The 23,374-nt window shown below is 41.9% G+C and overlaps 1 protein-coding gene across 2 annotated transcripts in view; it reads right to left on the bottom strand.

Moving 5' to 3' along the window:
* Positions 1-23,374, bottom strand: part of PAFAH1B1 (platelet activating factor acetylhydrolase 1b regulatory subunit 1) — an 88,087-nt gene that overhangs the window by 29,316 nt on the left and 35,397 nt on the right. For both annotated transcript variants that reach the window (XM_055001250.1, XM_055001251.1), the window contains exons 2-3: positions 16,569-16,781; positions 7,724-7,808 (exon numbers count right to left, since the gene is read on the bottom strand). In XM_055001250.1, the coding sequence (XP_054857225.1) occupies positions 7,724-7,808; positions 16,569-16,600 (117 nt within the window). In that variant the 5' untranslated portion in view covers positions 16,601-16,781. The remainder of the gene's footprint in view (positions 1-7,723; positions 7,809-16,568; positions 16,782-23,374) is intronic.

Raw genomic sequence — 23,374 nt, 5'->3', positions numbered from 1 at the left:
CCCCCAGATCTCCAGAAATGTCCCAATATGGAGCTGGCAACCCTACCTTGAAGCCACAAGGGGGGGGCAAGGGGTGTGCACGGGGCAAGGGGGTGTGCAGTGGCAGGAATGCCTCACTCACCTCCTCCCAAGCCACGATGGGAGGTGGGGGCGGGGGAGAGGCAGGCATGCCACCCTGCCCTCCTACCCTGCCTCAGATCAGGGCACTGGGGAGGGGGCAATGCCCAGCCCCGCTGCCCTACCCTCCTCCCAACCCAGATGGGGCTCTAGGGAGGGGGCAATGGCCAGCCTGGCACCCCTGCCCTTTCTAGAGCCCATTGTATTTTTTGCTACAACAGGCTTTGTTGCTAGGCAGTAAAATATCTTTCTTTTCCTTATTCCCTCATGTCAACATCCCACTACAAAAGTCAACATCTGTGTGTCTCCTATAATGGCATCTCACTATAGGGCTCTAAAATGGCCTGTATTATACTGCTTCCCTGCTTTTTTCTTTAGAGACCTGCATTTTTAACCACAGTAACAAATATTTAAAATCTTGCATTAACCAGCAAAAACAAAACAAACTATTTATATGGCAAAACCTTACAGTAAGCATTTGTAGATCAGCATATATTTAAATCTCTCATTGCTATAGTCACTCATCTGATCTGTACCACTGTATTTCCAGATCACATTAAGATAGTTACTCCTTTCCAGAAGCTACAGTAAGAGACAAATGGAGAGAGTTAACAATATTTCAAGCACTGAAAAAAATAATGATGCAGAACCCTCAGTGGACGCTCTGTGGTGTAAGAGCCCACTCTTAAACATTTAGGTTGTGCAGAACAGCATGCTGCAATGCTGTACAGAATTGATTCCGGTTTTTTTGCAGAGAGTTCACAATTCAAATAAGGTCAGCAGGTTAAAAGAGTGCAATAGGAAGACGGCAGGAAAGATAGAGGAAGGATGGAACTGGCAGCTATGCTACTGTTGAGATCATGGTGGTCCAGTTCAGGTTGGATCCAGATTAAATGTTCCATTAACAGAAGGGAATGCATAATTTCCACCAAATCCTCCTTGTTGCCGCTGCAGACCAATTTGCTCCTCCTGCCACTTCTGAGGGTCCCATATCCCAGCAGCAGCCTTTCCATGAGATCCATGAGCTAACCTGGGAGGGGACAAGGCAGGAAAACTGTTCCACAGATGGAAATGCCTTCTGCTAGCAGAAAATTTACTCTGGATCCAACCCTTTGCGAGAAGCAGATCCACTGAAGTATTTATTTAAAACATTTCTGTGCTGACTTTCCACTCAAATACGGTTATCAAGGCAATGAACGTATTTGAATAAAACAATTGAACACTAAAGCAACATTTTAAAATATATAAAATTGTTCAATAAAACATAACACAGACACACAACACTAGAATCATGGAAGAGGGCCAATAACAGTTATTGGGGTATGCCAAACAAAATAGTTTTCACTCACTGGTGGAAGACAGGGACAGAGGGAGACAAATGAATTTGCTTGGGGACCAAGGTCCAAAATTTTGGTGCCATGACTTCTCCCAGGTTCCCACCCATCTACCCTCAGATGGCAGGAGCACCTGAAGCAGGACCCCTGAAGATGACCACAGAAGACTAGAAGGCTCATATTGGAGAAGGTGGTCCTTAAGGTACACTTGCCTCAAGTTCTATAGGGTTTTAAATTTCAATACCAGCACCTTTAATTGAGGCCGGAAGCAAATTTGGAACCAGTACAGATGGAACAAGACTAGACTGATATGGTTCCTATGACTGTCTCTTGTCAACACTCTGGCCACAGCATTATGAAGCTTCTGGACAATCTTCAAGGGCAGCTCCATGTAAAGTGCACTGCTGTAACCTAATCTAGATGTTACCAGGGCATGTCTGACAGCGGCAAGATCACTTCCACCCAGGAAGGGCCACAGCTTGCTCAACAAATAAGATGGGAGGAAGCTGAAAAATGCTATGAAGAACAATCTGAAGAAACAGTGCTACACTGGATTGTTGTTTTTGCATTTTACAAGTGGGAAAGTGTGGGGATATTTTGGAAAACCTAAGAACAACTTCTGCCACAAACACACACCACACTTACAGTCAGTACATTTCCACTGCAAATTCAAGTAGCTGAAATTTGGGGTCAATGTCCACTTTACTTTTGACATAGCCAGTGGCACCCCACCCCAGTTAACTCAGAGAATGTCATTCTCGCAAAATTTGCTGCTGAAAAAATTTGTTATTTTCAACCTTGGCCCAATACGGGTTTTAATCACATAGGATATGTAGTTTTTCTCTGCAGGTGCTTGTCAGCTGCAAAATGGATTGTGTACAATACAGATAGACAGAACTGCTCCAAGAACATGTCCCAAAGTAAATTTGATAAGTGAAGAACAGCTAAAGGTAGTTGGTTTGAAGGTTAAAAGAATGACACCTCTTAAAGGGAGGGGGCAGGATCTGAAGTTAGATATACCTGTAAATAAGATCAAACTCCTTTGGGCAATTTAAGAGATTTCAAGAGCTTTAGAACGTCTTAAATGTATAATGGACAAAACTAACAGATAGTTATTTGCTTTCCATCGTTAATATATAGCCCAGAAGTGACAATTAATTATCAAAGGTGCATGAACAGCCACATCGCTTCAGCAGTCTAATGCTTACAAACTAGCCATAAAAATATGTGATGCCACATAACACTGAGAACAAAGCAACACAGTTTCACATGGTTGTTGAATGTAATTAATATTTTTGAAGATTTGTCTGGCTATTCAATTAACTGAATAGAATCTGAACTCGTGCCATTTGAGGTCAATATATTATGGAGTGTGTTTGCTGGTGGACACTTCCAATAGCACCGAGATTTATTCACTTCATTTATACCCCCCTTTTCTCCCCCATGGGGACCCAAAGCCGCTTACGTCATTCTCTCCTCCATTTTAACTTCACAACAGCCCTGTGAGGTAAATTAAGCTGGGAGGGGGTGACTGGCCCAAGGTCACCCAGCAAGTTTCCGTGGCATGGTGGGGGCTACAATTTGGGTCTACCAGACCCTAGTTCAACACTCTCAACCACTTCAACACGTTGGTTCTCAGCGTTCATTACTAATTCAGGGATCAATACCTCTTTCATTTCCCTATAAAATTCAGCTGAAAAACCATCTAACCCTGGAGATCTACCTGTCTTTAAGCTACCTATCGCCTGCTCAATCTCTTGACACTTTACATCCTCCTCAAGCCTCCTTCGTTCAGTTTCCGTTAACACTGTCCCTATCTCTTCCTCAAATTCCTTCACCTCTTTTTCCTCATATAAACTTTTATAAAATTTCTCAAATGCTCCTTTTATCTCCTCTGGATTCTGTGTCACCTTTTTATTTATCTTAATACTCCTCACCCTTTGTCTCTCCTTTTCCCTTCTCAGGTAATTTGCTAATCTCTTGGCTGAATTAAGTGTATTTCTCTGGTATTCGTTTTTTACCATAACCTGCTTTTTCCATAATGCCATGGAGTCAAGAACATCCAGTTTTTTCCGCAGTTCCCTAATTAATTTATGTCTATTGGGGCAAAATTTCTTTATTTGGTCCTCTTGCAACTTACTTAATTCCTGTAGTTTCCCTTCCCTATCGGCATGCCATTTTTTCCTTATCTCCTTTTCTTTCATAATACATTGCCCTCTAATTACCGCCTTAGCCGCATCCCATAGTGTATTTGTCTCCACTGTTCCTCTGTTCTCTTTGAAGTATAGCTTTATTTGATCCGTAATATATCGCTTGTCCTCCTCCCTAGCCATAATCATGTTGTTGTATCTCCATGGTCTTCTAACTTGTTTATGCATTAGTATTATTTCTACACTTACCGGGGCGTGGTCTGAAATCCATGTTGGATGGGTGGTTACTCTTTTTACCTCCCAGGTACTCATTCTATTTATAAGTACATAGTCTAAACATGAGGTGGTTTTATGTCTACTTGAAAAATATGTGGGTTTGGGCACTAGGTTAAGAACTTTGTGTACTTCAGTCAGATCCCATTGTTTCCAATTAATTATGTTATCTTTATTAAAATCCTTATTTAAATCTCCTGCCAAAATTACCTCTCCTTCAGAGAAGCTACGCGCTTTTTTTAATACCTTTAATAAAAAGGTTTTCTGTCCCATATTTGGAGCATATATGTTTATCAATGTTGTTAATCTATTTTCAACCAGGCATTTAACCATTATGAACCTCCCTTCAGCATCTCTTATCACTTCTATTACTCTTATATCATTCCTCTTGTGAGCCAGAATTGCCACACCTCTTGATTTTGATGATCCACGTGCCTCTGCCAAGATCCCCCAATTAGGGTCTCTGAATAAAGGTCTTTTATCTTTCTTTGATTTATGTGTTTCCTGGAGCCATGCTATATCTATATTCTGTTGTTTAAGGAATCTAAGAAGTTTATACCTTTTTAAATCCGAACCCAGACCATTGACGTTCAGTGTCAGCACCTGTAGCGTTTTATCCATTTTCAAACTCAGATTTACCTTCCCTTTGTTCCCCTGGCCCGATATTTAGTTTGATATTCCCCTTTGTATACCCAACTTCCCTCAGCGTTCATTACTTATCTTGGAATGCTCCAATAGATGTTAAATACATGATTGCACTATATTTCAACAAGTTGATTGCTGACATCTCTTTCAATTTGGATAGTGGGCTATTTTAAACTTGTTATTATGGGATAAACTAAAAGCACGCAAAATGAACATTATATTTCAGATTGTGTGAGTGTGTTTTGCATCCAATGCCTTTTCATATGCCTTGTAGATATTCTTTATTTTGGAAACTTATGTGGGATTCCTCACTGCTTCAGATTTTTTTCAAAGAAGATGGAACTCCCATTTACAGTACAATCCTATGGAGATAGATCAGAGGCATCTGATGAAGAGAACTTGATTCTCGAAAGCTTATGCTACAATAAAATTGGTTAGTCTTAAAGGTGCTACTGGACTCTTTTTGATTTTGAATCCTATGGAGAGTTACTCCATAGGACTGGAGTAACTCACCACAGGATTGCACTGTAAATGAAGGAAGATTTGGTTTTGCCATTTTAGCTTATTTCATCCCCAATTTTAGTTTCTATCATTAGGCATATTTGTTAACTTGTAATAATTATAAGGACTGCTTCTCTCAGCTGGATTATCCATACTGGGATCTTTGGAGGCTTCTTGTCTGGATTCCCTCTTTAAATGGAGCTGATACAGGTCTCCTTGTATTGTCTCAAAGATGCAATGGGACAGAAGGTTCCTCAAGGCATACGTGGCTTTCTGCATATACTTGGAAAAGAGCTATGTCAAGTGTATTGTCGAAGGCTTTCACGGCCGGAGAACGATGGTTGTTGTGGGTTTTCCGGGCTGTATTGCCGTGTCAAGTGTGCTGGCAAGGAAGGTGGGAAAATTTTAAGAGAAAATACTTTAATCAAAATCTGGTTCCTTGAACTAAATTTAAGAACCACTAGACCGAAATATCAATATATTTGCTAGGGGTGTGCAATTTGGCATGGAAATACCAAATATATTCAGAATTACTCAAATATATCTGGATATCCAGCATATTCGGATAGGCTGGCATTTACATTACTGAATTATCTAGATATATGCCAAAATCTCTGGGAATACCATTTTAAAGATTGCAGCAGCTTGTCCCTCCTCCACTTTGCTGGCTTCCTAAGCAACAGGGGGAGGGGGAGAGAGGTAGCGTTACTGCGTGTGCACGCACATGTGTGCGCTTTTTGTGTTTGCATTGGGAGGCTTTTTATCATTGATCACTGTTGTGTGTTGGTTAAGGCTTCCTGTGTCTTGGAGAAAGCCTTGGATATTTCCCCCCATAGGAAATAACGGAGAGTGGTTGGGGGTAGCTTGTACTGCGGCCTGTAAAATTGGATTCTTTGGTCCCATTCACCTAAAACAAAGGGGGTCTTTAGCAAACAGGAAAAACTAAGCTCCTTGCCATTATGATGTTGTTTGCTTGAAAAATGGCCCTTCCAGCCGCCCTGGAAGTTTCACCACAGGGAATAATGAAGCCAAATATACTTGGAAGAGAGATGAGCAGCAAAATAAAATTGGTATTATTCAGGCCTAGGTATCAGAAATACCATAAATATTTGGTATACCTGATATTCAGGTGTGCTTTAGTATTCAGATTTCATTTTATTTGGAAATCCCAATATATTTGGCCCATTATTCCCTATGAGGGAAACTACCTGGGGAGAGGGGGAGAGGCCACATTTCAAGCAAACTCCACCAAATTGCAAGGAACCTAGTACTTCCTTTCCACTAAAGACCTTCCACGTTTCAAGAAGACTGGACCCAGGAATCCAACTCTATGGGCTTCTGAACAAGGTGCCCTAGCCATTCCCCATAGTTTCCTTGGGCGTAAAATTCTGTTTTTCAGGGCAAAGAAACCTTAATCAAACACACAAGAGCAACGATGTATTGTCGAAGGCTTTCACGGCCGGAGAACGATGGTTGTTGGGGGTTTTCCGGGCTGTATTGCCGTGGTCTTGTCATTGTAGTTCCTGACGTTTCGCCAGCAGCTGTGGCTGGCATCTTCAGAGGTGTAGCACCTCTTTTGGTGCTACACCTCTGAAGATGCCAGCCACAGCTGCTGGCGAAACGTCAGGAACTACAATGACAAGACCACGGCAATACAGCCCGGAAAACCCCCAACAACCAACACAAGAGCAACCTCTGGCCAAAAGCAAGAAGCAATGCAAGTTGAACCAACAACGCCCAATGAAACCAATGCCAAACTAGAGAATCCCACCAGAGCCATTATGAAACCAGAGAATCTCAGCAGAACCAAACTGAAGCAACAGACACTGTTACAAGCCCAACAGAACCACTGTCACTTCAAGTTGCGAGACAGAACTCAGAGTCAGTGCAAGCCCAACAGAACTGACATCAAACCAGAGAATTCTACCAGACCCAAACTGAAGCAAGGACACTGTTACAAGGTCAACAGAGCCAACATCAAACCAGAGAATCCCAGCATTCAACCTAGCAAGTCAATAAAACCAAGGCAGCAGCTCGACCTGGCAATGGCATATGGAAAGCAGACACTGACACAGACACACACAGTAAGGCTACCTCTATCTCCCCTTCTGTTCCCTGGGAATCCTACAAAAGGCGGGGAGATTCAAGCTGCCGCAACCTTTAAAATGTGATTCCCAGATATTCCTGAATATATCCAGAGAATGTGGTAATGTAAATATTGGTTTATCCAAATGTATCCAAATATGCTGGATATATCCAGATATACCTGAATAATATATATATTTTCCAATGTATAGTCTGTATTCCCAAACTGAATTGCATACTCATAACTTGGAATTCTGAATGCTATACCGCCAAATATGATGGATATATCCAGACATACTGGAATAATTCCAAATATGTATTTTTCGATTATATATCTGGTATTTCCCAGACAAACTGCACACCCCTAATTTGGAATTTCAAATATATTTCAAATATATTTGGAATTCTGAATACTATAACAGTATTTTTGGACCCAAATTAGAAATACCTAATATTTATGGTATTCCTGATATCTGAATACAAGCAGCACCACAATTTTTTCGCTGCAGACCTCTAGTACCTGCTCACACCAAAATGCAAGATAAGAGGCATATTTTGGAGATGTCACAGTAAATATCACCTTAACCCAGAACACAAGAAGCAAATCTTTGTACTTACCACATCAAGCTCTGCTTCTTTTTTAAAAACAGAGTATGCCTCTTCATAGCCATTAGAACGAAGATAATCTGCTATGGCTCGATTTCTAAGCAGGAAGAGATTTAAGTCTCAGAATTCTTATAACACCATTAAAATTCGGGGGGGGGGGATGCTCCCCTTCCCCCCCAAAAATCTCATGTCCAAAGCATGCAGTAACAGTATGTTTAACAGGAATTATATACAACACACACACATTTTCTTGAAAGGAAGATATTAAACAATCATGGCTAGTTATGATCTGGTGTTTATGCATGATCAAAAGATTCCATGAAAGAACTTTCTTGCCCCTCCCACAATGCTCTCTGTAGTATAAAAGGGCTATTATTATTTGCTGTAAAGCTGACATGGGGAATGTCTCCTTATTAATTCTCCTTGACTTCTCAGAGGTTTTGAGTAAGCAGCCTTATGAGTCAGAGTACTGGTCCAACGAGCTCGGTAACTCTTCCTTCTGACGGGCACTGGTTCTCCAACATCGCTGACAGAAGGTCATCTCCCAGCCCTGGTACTCAAGAGCCTTTTAAGTTGAATGGGAAAACAAACCTGGGACTTTCCACAAGTAAAATATGTGCTCCATCACTGAGCTTCTCCTGAATTAGCTGGCAGGACTGGGAAAGGAGGAAATGCAGCACTGCTGAGCCATGGTTTCAATACTTGGCAGTAGGGGTGTGTGACCCGGGTCCGAGATTCGGGAGGAAACCCAGACCTTTGCCAATCCAGCTACATCTAGCTTTCCTGAACCAAATCAGATTCCTGGATCCAGACCCCCAGATAAATCCAGGTTAATCTGGGAAACATGGCTTCAGCCTCAGGCTGGCCCCCTTTTGGGCTTCTCCTGCTTTTTCCCCAAGAGGGGATGGGGAGGACAGAGGCAACACGGAGGGAGGAGGGAGGGGCCAATCCGTGCAGGAGCTCTCCTTGTCTGCCTGACTTCTGAGAGTGACGCTGGTTCAGCTGGCCTAAACTGCAACAGTCTCCCTTGTTTTCATATGGTTTGTCTGAAATTCACCGTTTTGACATGAGTCTCTGCTTTAATGCTGGTCCCCTTGCTTTGCTTTGGTTCGGGGGGGGGGAGGGGAGGAAGAATTCTATTCTCTTGGTTCAGTTTGGTTTTGTTGGGCTTTATCTTAGCTGAACTTGATTTTGGGAGTGTGCTTCTGGCCAGTGGCAGCCCTGTCCCTGTGTGTTTCTGCCCAGGAGCTAGCTTGGAAACTTTCCTTCCATAAGAAACAATGGAGAGTGGGCTGGGCAGCTTTGGGGGGGGGGGGCGTCAGTTTGGTTCCGTTGAGCTTTCTTTATGTTGAACTTGCATTTGGGAATATTCCTTGGCCACGGCAGCCTTGCCCCAGTGTGTTTCTGCAGTGGGAGTCAGCTTTGACCTTGTTCCTCCAGGGAACAATGAAGAGTGTCTTGGGGCACTTTCTTTAGGGGCCCATAGAACTGGACCCCAGAATCCAATCTTCCTGAAATTTGGGAGTCTTTAGAGTACAATCAGGTGTGGGTTCCCTGCAAATTTGGTGAGTTTACTTGAACAATGACCCCCCCCCCTCCAGCCCCTCCCAATTTTCCCCACAGAAAATAATGGCCAAATAAATTTGAGATTCTCTAACCTTGCCAAACCAGATTAGAGAATCTTACCCCGATTTGTTGGTTTGTTTCCCCGAAACAGATCTCTCTGATTTTTGTTTGTGCACTACCTGGCAGAATGCCTATTTTTTAAACTGCATAAATACTACAGAAGAGGCTATCAGGATCTGGGAGTTCATGTTGTAAGTATGCTGATGATGCTCAAGCATCTCTCACCTTTTCATTAAATCTCACTTTGGAAACTGCTTAGAATTAGTAACTGATTGGAAAAGAGTGAATAATCTGAAATTCAAGCCAGATTTTTTTAAAAAGAGGCAATGGCTGTTGGTGGGACTCTGGAGAGACTAATAAGTAAATGGTCTTGTTTTAAGAGGATGGAACACTTCCTCTGAAGGAGCAGAACTAGAACTAGAATTCCTAGAACTGCAGGAATCCCAAAAGGCAGCTGTAGCCAGAAGGGCCTTTTGGTTTGCTGGCTGTGCCCATTCCTCAACATTCATGACGTGGCTTCCATCACCCAATACAGGTACTGTCTGGATTTTGAAGAACAGTTCAACAGGCCCAAAACAAATTTTAAGTGGTGCATGCCGCAGGCCATACTGAATACACAACCCAAGACAGTGTCTATGTGGACTACTCTTTTCCAGGCTCAACTCAGACATGCTTATCTAATGCTAACATCTCTCTGCCCCATTCACTGAAAGTAACTGAAAGCACTCCCTGGCAACTGAAGAATGGCAGGGGAGCTTTCACAGAGGTGACCCCTAAATCACACTCCCTTGGCATCATCCCTTCAGGCTTTAAGGCAGCTTAGTACCTGTTTTCTCATCATTTTCAATACAAAGTCCTGTTATAAGTCTTGCTATATTGACTTTTTTATTTAACCAACACTATTTTTTAAAAAATGCTTGTGAGCCACTTATAATCGTACCATAGACAGCACTGTAAGTTGTGCTCCATAAGGAGCTGTGGAATAATGGGGAAGGAAAAGCAAAACAATTAGAAGCACCACCAGACCCAAGAGCCTATAAATTCTCAGGGCTTTGAGTAGGCTGATTCTTCATCTAACAACCCCCCTCCCCATTTTAATGGACTTAACTTTGCCTCTTGGAGCACGCTCAACCCTCACCCTCATTTGGAGGCAGTGCGTTCCCATTTGCTTCACTTACAAAGTCCTCTTTTCCTGGGGAGTTCTGAACATGCAGGGATCCCTACCATTTCTATGGGCTGCTTATTTTTTCTGGCTTGTTGATCAGCAAAGGGACTAGTTACATTACTATTCAATACAGTGACTATATGTTTAATAAAGAAGCCAAGAATCTTAGAGCTTCCTTGCAATTAGCAAGAAAAGAGGTTTTTAAACTTTACATCCCTATTATATCATGCTTGCAGCACTAAGCCAGCATGTAGCAAGATACCACTGGACTGTTAAAGAAGTCCATCAACCCGCTTCTCATGCATTAGTGAGATGTCCTGTGACATTCATTTAAAAAGTATCCTCTCATCTTCCAAGTAACACAGGCCACCCTCTGGAAGAAAGACGGCTTTGGCCTAATAGCTTTGGCTGCTGGCCTGACACAGAGTAACAGGATGCACAAGTTTCTTGAACTTCCGTGTCCTGTCCAACATCATCACACCTTTGAGTCTGATGCGACCTGGCCCATGCTGGACAAAAATTCTAACAAGAAATCAAGCAGCTTGGCTAATGGTATGATTGCTTTTAAGCCTCTGCCATTAGCTTATAGATTTTATACAGCTGTTCCTGATCTACATCGACCTATGTAATACTGCAAGCTTTGGGATGTGCTGGCTAGAAGAATGGTCTTCACAATCCTTGGGCTGATGAGTTGGGTTGTGGATCACCACCTGTGGGATTGTTAGTCCCTACAAAGGTTTTAGTGGTTCGAATATGACTAGCATCTAGCAGACCCAGGTTCAAATCCCCCTCTGCCTTGGAAGCTACCTCACAGGGTTGCTTTGAAAATAAAATAGAGGAGAGGAGGACAATGGAAGCTGCTTTGGGTCCTCGTTAGAGAGAAAGATAGAGTATAAATAAACTAATTTTGGAAGGACCTGCTGCTGGAGCATGTGTGTCTACAAGGGCAATCCCTACTCCCCTGGCCTTTTTTGCATGTCTGCAGCAGGATGGTGAGGCCAATCACTGTAGTGATCCCATCACCGGGGGCTACCCCACCATTCGGTCCTACCCATGATCCATACTTGTTTACAGCTCAGATCTCTCCTCCCAACTGACAAAGCCTAAACCTAGCCCCTCCTCTTCCTACCATGAAACTGATGTCACATGACTTCCTCTCATGTACTTAACTGCTCACTGGACCCCATGCAACTGTCTAGGTGTTAACAATGGGTCCATGTAGAAGAAAGGCTGAAGAATACATAATCTATGCACACCCAGTATTTATATAGCTTATTTCAAGTATCCATTTATATTCTGCCTTTCCCCCCAGCTTGTATCATTCCCCCCTCCTCCTCTTCATCTTCACAACCCTATGAAGTAGGTTAACCTGAGAGTATATGATTGGCCCCAGCTCACCCAGCATGCTTCCATGGCAGAGAGAGGATCTGAATCTGGGCCTTACTGATTCTAGTCCATCACTAGCCATTGCACCATGTGTTGTGTATTTTTAAGTAATCCTTTCAACAACCCTATAGGAGAGGACATTAATACCCTCTTCCCCATGCTGCAGTAGTGGGAGACAGAAACTGAGTTAAAGGAAAGCTGACGAGCAGTCCACAAAAGCAATTCTGACTATCCTGTGATTCTTTTACATCTTAATCAGGGTGTGGTAAAGCTATCGATAGATCTTACAATGACTTGGAGAGTTCTAAATAGAAACTACAGGGCAGACACCACATGATATCAATTCTCAACAGGGAGAACTACTGTGGTCTCTGTTTTCAGTAGCCCTGCCCATATATTACAGTGAATGCATGAACAACCTGTAGCCCTGTTCGTGCGTTACAGAGAATGCATGTACAAACCGTATATACATGCACATATTTGTCTGTTGAAAGAGCCAACACAGATTCACTTTGCAAATGAAACTGGGGGCCAGTATCTTAATAGATCTGGGGTTTTAAATCACATATTCAGCTGTACATGTGCTCAGTGTAACCTGAGAATTATTCAACGCACATTTAAAGAATAAGCAAGTGTATACCGTACATAGATTGTACGTGTGTTCACTCTAACTTGTGAACAGGGCTTCTATGACAGTACAAGAAACAGAATCTTCTTTTGCTCTACCACATGGCTCCTTCCACTCTCAGTAGGTCAAGCTGCCACATGCTTCGAATTAAAATAAAGGACTATTCATATAAGGTCAGAGCATTTGTGGATGACATAATGTTAATTGTAGAAGACCCATTGGAGAACATGCCAAAAGTGATAGATAAGATTAAGGAGTTCGGAGATTTGGCAGGTTTCTATATTAATAAAAAGAAGTCAAAGATACTATGCAAAAATATGACTAAGCAGAAACAACAATTGTTAACGGAAATAACGGATTGTGAAGTAACAAGTAAGGTGAAATATTTGGGAATCGAACTGACTGCTAAGAATATAGACTTATTTAAAAACAACTATGAAAAACTATGGACTCAGATAGAGAGAGATTTGATTAAATGGAACAGACTAAATTTGTCGTGGTTGGGAAGGATTGCAGCAGTTAAGATGAATGTGCTACCAAGAGTAATGTTTTTGCTACAGACAATACCAATCATCAGTGACTCTAAGCAATTTGAGAAATGGCAGAGGAAAATATCAGACTTTGTATGGGCAGGCAAGAAGCCTCGAGTGAAAATGAAAGTTTTACAAGATGCAAAGGAAAGAGGCGGAATGCAACTGCCCAATCTAAGACTTTACCATGACGCAATTTGCTTGGTGTGGTTGAAGGAGTGGATGACGCTAAAGAATAAGAAATTACTAGCCCTAGAGGGATATAAAAAAATATTTGGATGGCACGCATACTTATGGCATGATAAAGTAAAGGCGAACTCGATGTTCCTGCATCACTATATACGGAGAAGCTTATATATAATCTGGAAGAAGTATAGAATCTATCTGGAAGAAGGAACCCCTTTGTGGGTAGTTCCATATGAGGTGATAGATCCGAGAGCTGTTGATAATGAGCAACAATGTCTAACTTATAAAGAAATAACTAGAACTGAAGAATCTAAACTCAGAATAAAGACTCAGGAGGAACTATCACCTTATTATGATTGGTTCCAGTATAGACAGATTAGAGATTTATATAACTCGGACTCTGTAAAGGGAGGTATACGAACAGAAAACTCGGAACTAGAGCAGACCCTTCTTAAAGAGGACAAGAAAAGAATATCTAAGGTATACCAAGCACTGCTGAAATGGTATACTGAGGATGAAATAGTTAAAGGACAAATGGTGAAATGGGCCATAAATTTCAACAAAGAAATAACAATGGAGGCATGGGAATACTTGTGGAAGACTACAATGAAGACAACGACATGCACTAGTATTAAAGAGAACATTTACAAAATGATTTACCGTTGGTACATGACACCAAAGAAGATTGCGCTAGGGAATTTGAACACTTCTAATAAATGCTGGAAATGCAGGAAGCATGAGGGCTCCCTCTACCACATGTGGTGGACGTGTGAGGTAGCTAGGCAGTACTGGGGGGAAATAATAAGAGAAATGAGTGAGATATTACAATTTCAAATTAATAAGAACCCAGAACTCCTGCTACTAAACTTGGGAATGGAGGGAATTCCAGCCCATCATAGGACGTTGATATTTTACATGACGGCAGCAGCTAGACTTTTGTATGCGCAAAAATGGAAAATACAAGAAGTGCCAACTATTGAAGATTGGATCCACAAATTGCTGTATATGGCAGAAATGGACAAAATGACAAGAAAATTGAGAAACCTGGACTCAGGACAGTTTAACACAGACTGGGAGAAGCTGAAACAATATTTGGAGAAGAAATGGGAGGTGGGAGGAGAACTGTGGCAGTTTGAGAACTACTGAAGTACAATAAAATGTAGAGGGGGGTGACTTTACCGGGGAGGAGAAGAGGTAAAAGAGAATTTCTAAGCAGTTATGATATTAGATTGATATATATAGAATAATAAATAGAATATTGATAGAAAATAATTAATCATAAGGGTTAACTATAAGGATTGATTAACTAATAATATTTTCTTTTTGATTCCGTACAGTGTACCAAACTGAATATGTTTATTTGAAGTTGTATATGAGTCAAATTGATTGATATCATATATAGACTTATGACTGAAGGGGAATAGAAATACTAATGTAAACAAATATAACTAAAATAGAAAGAAGAAGATAGAATGAATAACATATAGAGTATAAGTTAAACTGGTTGATTTATATGAATGTATGGTTTACATAGTTTATGATATATAGAAATATTTGAAAGTGAAATAATGAAAAATGGGATAAATTGTTTATCCATTATGGAAAATGGGACTCATAGTCAGGGTACAGAGTATTAAAAATAGTTAAAGAAGTATTGCTTAGAATAAAGGGAGAATATATATTTGTTAGATAGAGGAGATTAAAAGGAGTAAGGGAAAAGGGACAAAGGGTTGGAAAACTGTTGGAAGTCAACAAAAAGGGGGAGGAAAGGGAGGGGGTTAGAAATTGGGAAATGGGAATATTGACTGTAATGTGTAAACATTTGATCCTAACCCAATAAAAAAAATTTTCAAAAAAAAAAAAGCTGCCACATGCTTCAAAGCAGCCAGTGTTTCTCAGTTATGGAACACAATAAATGAGAATTTGGGAGAAAGTGAAATATATGCAATACTTTAATTTTCTGTCAAACCTAAACCTATTCCATTGCTTTAACATCAAATACATCATTTATAACATAATACAAAATTGTATTAACTGGCATATTTATAGAATTTGAAAGTATAAAATGTCTTGGTTCTCTACAAGCAAGAAATGCTCAGATTTTTCATGCTGTATTTTCAGTGAGTAAAACGTGATCTTAAAAAGACAAAAAACATTTCTGTGAAGTTAAGTTTCTCAAAAATTTAGAAAAATGGATAAGGTATCAGAAATAAAGGGGGAAAACTTTTTTCTTATTTGTCTTTAACTGGATGCTACATACATAACCCAAAGAGATGCAATAGCCAAGTGAGAATCTCAACCTCTGAAAACAAATCTGTCTTTGTTAATAGCTGGAGAAAAGCTCTACCACACCCTGATTAAGATGTAAAAAGATCCCTGGATAGTCAGAATTGCTTTGTGGATTGCTAGTCAGCTTTCTCTTGACTAGACAAGCTGTAAAGCTCCATGGCTGTTGTGAGCTGGGGAAACACGGAAAATCTTGTATACAAAATGTTGCACTGGTCACAGAATTTACACTTCTCAATCTTATCCTTAATTTGAAATGCAAGTTTCTAATCCATATGATTACAAAGACAGTCTTGAAAATGCAAATACAAATTCCAGGTAAAGTATCAGAAGAAGTTTCTGAATATGATTTCCAGTGAGGAAGGTGGAGCTGGCAGAAGAGAGGTTGGAAGATTATTATGTAATGCTGCAAAGTTTGCAAACACTTCACAAAATAAACAAGACAAAACATGCACTTGAGTTTGCTGGTTGCAGAATTCAGGTTACCTTTTTGCTGCATATTAAATTTATTTTTGTATTGGAATGTACAGCCCTATTTTCAGCTCATGTGCAAGATTCATTCTTGCAACTGCATACAATCAAAGTTGAGAGAGGTAGGCAGCAGCATCCAGGCAGATGACAGCCACACTGGCATGAGCTCAAGCAAAAGCAACATGCATGTTTGTAGGAACTGGCATATGCAAGGAGGAGGTTGACCCCTGCAGAGGCAAGGACAAAAGAAGTCTCCCACTCTAGCAGATGGCACCAGAAGAGCTGAGAGGCAGGCAGACTGCAGAATATACGGAAACAGGGGCCTGACAGTTGACTTGGCCTGCAGTAGTATGACAATATCTGACAGCTTACTAGTAAGTTAATTGATCAGTCGACCAGCTGATCAAAGGATAAAGTATATACCATGATGGGGCATGCATTAAGAGGGAAACAGACATTTAGCTAAATTGGGTTAGCAAAAAGGATAAAAGTGAAAGCTTCCTGCAAGTCCTAACACATGTGAGATAGCCAATGATAAGCACAGTCAACGTTTACTATTGGATGTGGTATATTACTCACAGTTCATCTCGTTGCCTCTGTGACAGCACCATTGCGGCTGTGATGTCAGGTTAATGTGATTCAGCTGTCTCCCCCCTCGTTAAGCAGCTTTGAGAGTCAGGGATTCACAATTTAACCTGCCACAAAGTGGCTTCAACCTCAAGGACAACGTGTTTCCACAAGCAAGCTCCAGCAAGTAGACCGTATGCATTCAACAAGGAAGATTCATTCCATCTATAAAAAAAAGGGGGGATAGGTGTGTCATTACTGCCAAAGTTGCTCATAATCACTGCATAAAATATGTAATCTGAACATAGGTCCAAGGGCCACCAAGAGGTTTCTTCCTTTCCCTTCCAGGACGAGTACCATCACCATGGGAACATCCACTTGGCCTCAAATGGATATGAATGCTGACAGAGGGACAACTCAGGTGAGGCAGCGGCAGTTACGCAATTGGCGCTCCCAGCTATTTTTTGATGCAGTTATTGGGCACACAAGGGCCCGATTCTGATCAGGACCAGCCTTCTCCCTGTAACATTGCTTGCACTTGAAACAGCTCTGAAGCAGCTATCTGCCCTGTGAAAGAAACAGTGCCTATATGTCTACCACGTTTCTCCAACAGAGCACACTGAAAATGGCATGAGGATGAAAATTTTCAGAAGTCTCATCCCAAATTCCCGGCATACTGTCTTGGTTTGGTCTCATGGCAAGATGATCTCCCTCCTACCTCCATTTCTCTTCTCTTTTATGCATTATCTTTTTTAGTTCACAGTCTGAGGCTTATGCCTTTTGATTGGATATCAGCTGCTTTGGGAGACAGTTGTACGACAAGTACAATACTATTTTTTATCATACTAGAGAGCATTTTTTATCATTTTTTTATCATACTAGAGAGCATCTTACTATATAAAAGGCTAATTGTGTTCCAGACAACTCACTTCCTACCCTGGTGTGCCTCCAGAGGGCACTGCCGTGGAGGGAAGCCCAAAAGAGGCAGCCCATCTCTCTGAGAGCACACCGCGACGGGAAGCCCAGGCTGGGATGAGGTGCAAAGCAGGCGGCAAAGCCTGTCTCCCAGCTGGGATGAGGAGAGGAGCAGGTGGCAATGCCCGCTCCTCCTTTCACTAAGCTGGGCTCAAATGCAGAGCAGGCATAAATGCCTGCCCCCCTTCACCCCGACGAAATCAGGCGCAGAGCAGGAGCTAATGCTCACCCCCTCTTCACCCAGACGAAATCAGGTGCAGAGCAGGAGGCAATGCTCACCCCCATCTTCACCTGGCTGGGGTCAAGTACAGAGCAGGAGGCAATTGCAGGAGTAGGATGCTGGCCACGTGAAGTGGGGAGCAAGGGGCAATGCTTGCCTCCGCCTTCACCCAGCAGGGATCAGGCACCTAGCAGGTGGCAACGTCCATCCCCTTTTCACCCAGCTGGGATGAGGTGCGGAGTAGGAGGCAATGCCCACCCACCCCCTTCACCTGGCTGGAATCAAGCATGGAGCAGGAGGCAATGCCCACCCCCCTTCACCTGGCTGGGATCAGTAGCAGAGCAGGTAGCAATGCCTGCCTACCCACCCTCCCCTTTCTAGAGCACGTTGTATTTTTTCCCACAACAGGCTTTGTTACTGGTTAGTAATAAAATATAAAAGATTTTTGTCATAATGTGGATTCCAGAAATGTCCTCTCACATTTTTACTCCCCCCGCCTTCTTGTCAAAAGGTCAGGGGGTAGACATAGAGCTCACCCCCACACATTTTATCCTCATCAGGTAGGCAGCTCAGGCTAAGAGAAAGACACAGAGACCAACTCACAGCAGTGACCTTCTTAGCCGACCAGGGAACTGACAAAGGTCTCTCTGAGCAAAGTCCAAAATCACAACAGCTCTGGCAAATTTTGTGAGAGATGAACCAAATAGCAGCATAAAGATGTCTTAGCATGTTCAGCATGAGAGAAAGATCACTGTAGCCACAGGAGCCAATTCACCAATGATTCTGAACTTCAAGAAGGCCCAATAACAAAGAAGATAGGCAATGAGCAGTTGTTTGAATACTTCTCCATTTGTGCATGAAAGAGGAGTTACCCACTGCTCTGGAATCATCCCCTCCATTTTCAGGGAGGCAGCTTTTACTTTATCGTGGTCTGCTATCAGTCCCTGCCACTCTTATGTATTCAGATCAGGTAACACCATATATTCTGCCAAACTGTTATGCATGCAAGTCACCAGGAATTATCTTGTGAGAGTCCCACTCGATACAATAGCTATAATGTTCTTCAATAGCACTCAGAGGACCATAATTCTACCTGTTTTGAGAAACAATGACACAAAACCCTATGCTGGTCATAGTTTAGTACAGGGTAACATTTCAGCAGCCAGACAGCCAAAAACAAGACCACATTTGGGTTTTTAAACACATACATGCTCTATTTACCTGGACCATTTTTTTAAAAAAAAACCTGTTTCTTGAACCCTCTAAACATACTGGAATTGCTCTTATGTGATGGATTAAATTGGATAATTTGTTTCAATACTCAACTAGTTCAGGTCACAAATACATTTATGATCTGTGTACTTTTGACATTCAAGACATACACAGACACTGAGGTTGCTTTTTTTAGTATTTACTAGTATAGCACTACTGCATAAAGAGGGGACAGACAGAATTTCACAATTCTGTGCCATACATGCATGACATAATAATTGCTGTATACACGGTGGATTATGCAACATTTTTAAGCATATGTTTGTCTGAATGTGCCTTTAGTTTGTCTATTATATGCTATAATGTGTGTGATGATATAGGACTAGCCCTATTATGACTTTCTGAAACTTTCTGTTTGAACATGTTTCATTACAAAATCTGTGTTTTATTTTCAGCTTCATTTTTTCCTACCTCTTTGATGCCAAATATATGTGCTAAGGTAAGATAAGGTGTGCAGCAGTTTGTAGCTCTTGATCTCTGGTATTTGGTACATTCACCGTTTTGCTTTTATACTTTTACATTTCATAAATATGCCACATAGTTAACATTTACTAAGTTAAAAGTGAAGCACTGCATATTTCTGAAGCAATAAAATCAGTTTGTCTATTTAGAGGAAAGGAAGTATTGATTATATACTGAGCCAGTTTGGTGTAGTGGTTAAGAGCGCAGGCCTCTAATCTGGAGAGCCGGGTTTGATTCCCCACTCCTCCATTTGTAGCCAGCCGGGTGTCCTTGGACTAGTCACAGCTCTCTGGAGCTCTCTCAGCCCCACCCACCTCACAGGGTGTTTGTTGTGGGGATAATAACAACATACTTTGTAAACTGCTCTGAATGGGCATTAAGTTGTCCTGAAGGGCGGTATATAAATCGAGTGTTGTTGTTGTTGTTGATATATTTTGTTTCCCCCTAAGATTTTTGGAGACACCCCTACCCCCAGGACATGTGATGCATAGGCACACTGGCACAGTGTTTGTCTGTCTGATGATGGATATAAACCACTCAGATTTCATAATGAAGTTTAAAATAGCATGCTTCAATTACTGCCAACTGGTTGATGTGCCAATATCCAGCACGTTAATATAGATGAGGAATTCCTGATCCATGCCGAGACATTTCAGTACTGAGCTACTGTCGTCCACTAGAGGCAAAAGACTAGGCTGTGGGTCTAGAGTTCCCTGGTTTAAATCCTGCCTCAGACAGAAACCTACCTTCCTTCTTTGTTGAGATAATAGGCCGTTGAATGTTAAAAAGTCTGCATTACCTCAATAACACACACATCAATATCCTGATACTGTTTATAAGAAAATGGAGGTTTGTCTAATGCTGATGCACCTCATACAGCTGTTGTGAGGATCACTGATGTAATGTATGCTTTTTAACTTTACCAAGACGGAAGGCATGCTTGAAGGCATCGTGAGCCTAAAGGATGACGTTCATTCTCCACTTTATGTGTATAGTTAGCATATACAAATATATGCTAATACCATGCTACATTTAGGAGGCATAGGGCTCCTGGATTTGCTTTGGAAACGTATGCCCTAGAAGCAGGGCTCATTTGGAGGGGGAACGCGCCGGAACGGCGTTCCTGTAGATCTGAAAAGATGTCACGTGGGTTTTGCCCCCACCCACGTGATTCCTTTTCCTCCCCGCTGCCTCCCCTCCAAAAGAGGGTAAGCTGGTTTAAATTCATTCTGCTTTATTTTTATTTGTGACTCGTGAGTGAATGAGCGAGCGAGCGCAAGCCAGGCTACTGGGGCTGGCTCTTCAAAGGAGAGTAAGCTGCTTTAAATTCATTCTGCTGCTTTACTGTCATTCATGACTTGTGAGTGTGAGTGTGAGTGTGAGTGAGAGAGAGAGAGAGAAAGCCGAGCTACTGAGGCTGGCTCTCCAGAGGAGGGAAAGTTGCTTTAAATTCCCTGCTGTTTTATTTTCATTCATGACTCGTGAGTGAGAGAGGTGAGTGCAAGCCGGGCTACTGGGGCTGGCTCTCCAAAGGAGAGTAAGCCGCTTTAAATTCATTCTGCTGCTTTATTTTATTTGTGACTCGTGAGTGAGTGCGTGAGTGCGTGCAAGCCGGGCTACTGGGGCTGGCTCTCCAGAGGAGGGTAAGCTGCTTTGAGTTCATTCTGCTTTATTTTCAGGAAATACCTGGAGATTTTTGGGGAAAGGGGCCTGAGGGGTGGGTGTTGCCTTCTGACACACTTCCGGTGATGGCAGGGGGTGTGGCATATGCTAATAAGTTATGCTAATGAGTTCCTGCAGTTCTTTTTCTAAGAGATGACCCGTCATGAAGTATTTCAGCCCCCCAGAACTGCAAGAAAAAACCCACCCATACTGCCTTTTTTAGTCTTCATTATTACTGTTTTTTTCAGACTTTTCCTCCGTAAGATTTTTAACAAAAGCTAAAAAGGACGATGAGATGAAGCATAAGCTTTACCAGATGCACAATACAGACATCTAATAGTTTTAGAGGCAGACAGGACTCTTAGTTCTAGCAAATAAATACAGCACACGTGCTCTCTCTAACTGGCACCATTCAGCTGTTCTCAGAGGGGACAGATGTGGTGCTCCAACAAAGAGCCTCCTTTTGATGCCGCCCATGCACTACTGCAGGTGCAGCTGCTGTGAAAACAGTCGTAGCATCACCATGCACTGAGTGCCAAAAGAGCATCACTGCACTACTGTGCAACTGCCCAAATGCATTCCAGCAAAGAGTGATGCACACCACTAGTCGCTGGATTCTCCAAAGTGGAAAATTCAGTTACTAGACTCAGGGTGAAGAGGTTGGAATACACATCTCTTCCAAAAAACTGAGCTGCTGTTAGTTATCATCGTAACCTGCTAGTTTTAACAAACTGCAGTGAAGTATCCCTCCCATAATACATACACACAGCACTGAGATTCTGCACTAAAAAATTTGATAAACAGACAAAATTGTGTCTGAAATGATCCATCTATTTCATTTCAGCTCTTGCTTTTGAATATTCTGCAGCATCTGAATCTTTCTTGGGGGGGTGGGGGGATTGTTAGTGACTGAAGAGCAGAAACTGGGATTTGAATCAAACTACTCTCGTCTGACCCAGTCTGATCACTAATTACTTAGCACAAACCACAAGCCTTGTATTCGACAACTATGAGGACTAGAAGAGGGAACTGAAAGATCAAATTCATAAGATTCCACCATAACAAGTGGATTCCTAAGTAGGATATTATGGCTTGGATACAAAGTAATAGGGATCTAAATTCTTTCTTGAACAGCTGTCTCTTTGTCGCAACACAAGCAGCTTTTGAAGCTTCTGATGGTTAAAAAGAAACGTATGATAGGTAAGAAGGTTCAGCTGTAGAGCGAAGGAACTGGCACAACCCATAACCCCTTTGCAGGAGCAAAGCAGCCGCTCAAATCCCAGCCAATCCAGCACTCCATAAAGACTGTGGCAATGTTGAATGAGATTCTCTCAGTGCTCCAGAGAGGGAGATTGTTCTACCTATTCTGCAACGAAACTTCAATACTCCCTCACAAATATGCAATTAAGAGCCTGTATACCCTATTTGTCTACCAGTAACAACAACAATATAACAACTGTGCTTATATACAGCATGTCCAGACAGATTAGTGCCCCACTCAAAGCAGTGAATAAAGTCAGTGATATTAACAGTGGCATCCAAGGTAGCTTACAGAGCTACAGTCAATGGAACGAACTATCTCCTTTGGATTCACACACTATTTTTGCTACTTGGATACTAACTACCTGAAACTATCTACTTGGATACTAAAAAATCAAGAATGATCACACTGAACAAGGTCAACGCCATAGGAGTGTCTTCAGTGGCAGGTAATGAGCTTGTCACCAAATAAGAGATCAATTCACAGATCGTCCCCAGCACCCAGTAGTCAGAAAAATGTTATTTCTACACATGGCAGTTGCATTTCTAATTAGTGTGGTTTTGGCCATCAACAGACATACCAAGATCCACTGGAAATAAAAGCTATTTATGCAACTGGTCCTCAATGTTCCATTACAACACCAGATGCAACAAAAATTTACTTGAAGTTTCAAACACCCCGTGGCTCTCTTCAGCAGATGGGAGGGGGAGCCTCTTCCCCCTCCCATCAGGTGAAGAAAGCTGCAGGGCGTTTGAAAGCAACACTTTTCTTGCCACTTGCAAGTCCAGCGGAACCTTAAAAACTAACTTCTCTTTCTGTATGAGCTTCTGTAAGTCACTGCTCACTTCTTCAGATACGGAAATCAAACTCAGAATCCTTCTTATGGGGTAGGTTGGGTGGGGCGGGGATTAAGATCAAGGATGAATTCTTTCATGAGTCTTTCAAATGCAGCTTCATTATGTGGGG

Source organism: Eublepharis macularius, chromosome 17 (assembly GCF_028583425.1).
Source record: "Eublepharis macularius isolate TG4126 chromosome 17, MPM_Emac_v1.0, whole genome shotgun sequence".
Lineage (NCBI taxonomy): Eukaryota > Metazoa > Chordata > Lepidosauria > Squamata > Eublepharidae > Eublepharis > Eublepharis macularius.
Note: the sequence above shows the minus strand (reverse complement) of the source record. Positions and strands in the feature narration are given on the sequence as shown.